Source organism: Schistocerca serialis, chromosome 2 (genome assembly GCF_023864345.2).
Source record: "Schistocerca serialis cubense isolate TAMUIC-IGC-003099 chromosome 2, iqSchSeri2.2, whole genome shotgun sequence".
Classification (NCBI taxonomy): domain Eukaryota; kingdom Metazoa; phylum Arthropoda; class Insecta; order Orthoptera; family Acrididae; genus Schistocerca; species Schistocerca serialis.
The window spans coordinates 232763205-232766721 of record NC_064639.1 but is presented as its reverse complement, the minus strand read 5'-3'; the positions used below and the strand labels follow the sequence as shown (position 1 = coordinate 232766721).

General features: G+C 39.9%; 1 protein-coding gene across 1 annotated transcript; it reads left to right on the top strand.

The window, feature by feature from the left end:
* The first annotated feature begins 1739 nt into the window (after nt 1-1739).
* Nucleotides 1740-2549, top strand: LOC126455870 (gustatory receptor 68a-like). Its single transcript, XM_050091629.1, has one exon. The coding sequence runs from the start codon at nt 1740-1742 to the stop codon at nt 2547-2549; it is 810 nt and encodes a 269-aa protein (XP_049947586.1).
* The last annotated feature ends 968 nt before the right edge of the window (nt 2550-3517 follow it).

Sequence of the window (3517 nt, the reverse complement as noted above, 5' to 3'; positions counted from 1 at the left end):
GCTCATCCGTGAGGTTTTCTGATGTAGCTGCCTAATGCAATTGGAGTGTCTCAGATCAAGTAGATATCGAACACCTATTTCCACAGCCGGAGCGTTACTCAAAGTTATCACATTATCTGCCTGCATTGATGCAAGCAGTTTAGTAAATCTTTGTTCATGAGTTCGGATCCGATTTACTAACTTGAAATGAAATTAGAAGAGCTACATAGGTTAACCGCACTGAACACAATGCAAAAGGAATCCAGAGTACAAAACTATTTTCATCATGGGCTTACAAATCCAAGCAACATGTGTATACAAAGTTGGTATAGAAACTGACACACTAATTTCCAGATTTCGTCTTAATATATCTTCCTAAATGTAAAAATTGCTTTGTTTTCAGTTTCGTTAAATGAGCAACAGTTTCATTCAGAAAAAAGTAATTTTCTACAAATACGTTGATCTTAATTTATGAAAGAAATAGAAGAACTAAATAAGAGACCATTACACCCATTTCCCATATTAGTTCTAAGGCTTGCTTAGCTGGTAATTATATCATTGCACAAGTAACAAAAGTTCGTATTGCTACACCATGTGGCAATAAATAAATACTAGTGAGACTAGAAATGCTATAACATACTGATCTGGAAAGGCTGTTTTATTACTTGATTGTAATTCGAGAGAATTATGATTAGCTCTCCTTACGAAATGCCGTATTGGAAATAAATATTCTATAATTTTTATGGCAATTATTTGAGTAGCTGAGTACAATATTTTGTATTTCAAGTGGAAAATGATCAGCAGTGGCATGAAGTAATTGGATGGTGATAACAATGCTATGTGTTTGGCTGCTTTGCTACAGCTTCTGCTTTCTTATGAAACAAAATGAGAAAGGAATTAATCTACAATATTTCAGCAAATTACTGCGTTTTTCAGTAGGCAGGCAAGGGGTGTAGCCACCGTAAGTATGAATTTATTATCGGTAGCGTATTGCAGCGATAATTAGGTTTTCCTGCTGGCACCAGGTAAAAGCAATGGCTTTAGTCAGTGTTATTGTTTGTCGCACATCATTTGCTGACATTCAGTTATAAGCGTTTTAGCTTAATCGTACTGCGAACGAAAAAATCATTTCCAATTCACTTAAATGCCCACAGGCCATTAGCAAATTAGAGAATATCAAAATTTCATGCCTATTAAGGACTATTCACTTAAGTCAGATCCATATCTACAAACGCCAACTCAGTCAATTTTAATTTCGTGCTGGTATTTTCCTGGACAGCGGAAGTGGCACCAGTTATAAATGATAACATCTGTTAGTTTCTAGTAAGTCTTCGTTACTACTGCTGTATAACTGTGACACTAGGCAAGCTTTCATCTAAGACGTAAGGTTCAAGAATATGCCAGATTTTTACAGGAATAACTGGATGCAGTTTCACATTGGCTTCAATCTATTACATGTATTGTTTGCGGCATTTGGATTAGCGCCATTTTCAGCAGAAAGACAAGAGAAATTCTGCTGGAAGATTCAGGAGGAGACTGCATTTAAGAAAATAATGACCCCATCCACCACATGGTTCATCATTATTCTGCTTGTCAAAATAGAGACTTTATCCTCAAATGTGACATTATATCGATCCATTTCAGAGCTTATAACACTCACTTACATTATCATAGATTTTCTGACAGCATTGAAAGCGCTGTTAACACTGGGAATATGCACTGTCACTAGCCTTCGGGAGATACGTCACTTCACTGAAGAAATGAAGTACGCAGATACCAAAATACTGTCAAGGAAAAAAGAAAATATGAAGATGCTGGGTGGTTTTCTACTAGCTGCCAACGTGGCAGTTACGGTAGCCGTCGTCACCACTATTGCTCGAAAATGTAACAGACCCTACGAACACCCAAAACTCATTTTCTCCCTTTTCTTCGGCTCTCTGATGACGCTGCAGTTCGCTATATTGGAACTAGAATTGTGGTCGAGGTTCCGCTTGTTAAACGACGAACTTATGAAGGCTGTTCCAGTGCCACTCGCGCCGGCGTCCCTCGAAGGAGTTTCACCATCAACATCTGCCTGTAGACTGCGCCAGCTGTTGGAGGCGTACACTTCCCTTAGGCGTGCCGCACAGCTGTTGCAGAGTCACTTCGGTGCTCCCGTGGCTGTCAGCGTGGCGCAGTCGGTGTGCTGTTCCACTTGCAGCGCCTACGAAGTGTTACTGACGCAGCTGCGGCCTCAGTGGGCAGAGCAGTTGCCACTAAGTCCCTCGGTGGGCAACTCGCTCTTGTGGCTCACCTACCACTGGCTCCGGCTGACCACGGTGTCGCTGACCTGCGCTGCAGTCGAGCACGAGGCGTCGAATACCACCGAACTCGTCCTGAGGGCCGCCGTGGCGTCTGAGGGCCGCTGTGCTGACCTGGAGTCTTTCTTGTTGCTCGTAACACACGGGCCACCATTGCGTTTCTCCGCAGCGGGATTCTTCATCGTCAACCGCCGCCTGCTGGTCTCAGCACTAGCTATTGTCGTTACTTATTTAATCATCCTGGGACAGCTCACCCCAAAGCAAGTGTAAATTTTTATTTCTTTTCCTCTACATTTCGAGCCGCACACACTTGCCTGACTTAATACCAATATTTCCCTTATCCTTCCTTGAGCTCAACTTCCTACAGATTTACATCTTAGGATTACGAATCACAATATAAGATCACTCAGTCTCCTAAATTGATATAACTTCTTCTGTTTCATGAATTTTGTATCTTAGCCTGTAAATTTCCAGTTCATACCAAATCCCGTTCCGAATTCTGCCCTGCATGCAACAATCTTCCACATATTCAAGGGTTTTACATTTATGCTGAAATAATTCTGCTCATTTTCTTTTCTTGTGACTCAATACTCATATCCAGGAAATAGTAAGGGGATAGTGATTTTGTTATTAAACATCATACTTATCTCTTTGCACCTTTCATTTTCAGGCATGTATCTCTTTTGCCCATACGTTTCAGAATTGGGGTTTTTCCATTCACCTGTTCTTATCATTATAATATACAATGTACATACAGAAAACCATACACTTGAATACTAAATGTGTTGTAACATTTCTTTGTTAAAAACGATAGTCTCTATGTACAGTGATTTCCACGGGAATCCAGCTTTTAAAACATCTTTTTCTGCCACAAGAGCAGCATTATCTGTGTGTAAGAGCCATGTTACAATAGTATATCTACCTGTCAGGACACCTACATGACATTCAGATTTCCATTTTGACGTTTGATGGCTGATGTGTACTAGAAACTGAAGGTGATGAACTGCTGATTTATGTGTTCACTTTTCAGTGAAATCTGTGTCAGTTTACCATTTTCTTTTCTGCTGATGGTGGCATCTTTGAGAACGCTTATCACATCGTCTATGAAAAGAAAGTACAAACTCTTTTTTCCAATACATTCATCAGTTCTTTTTCTATTAATATTGTTGAAAGTGTTATAAACTTTATGAATTCAATTTTCTCCCAATGATACAACACATTTACAGTATCTACTACAG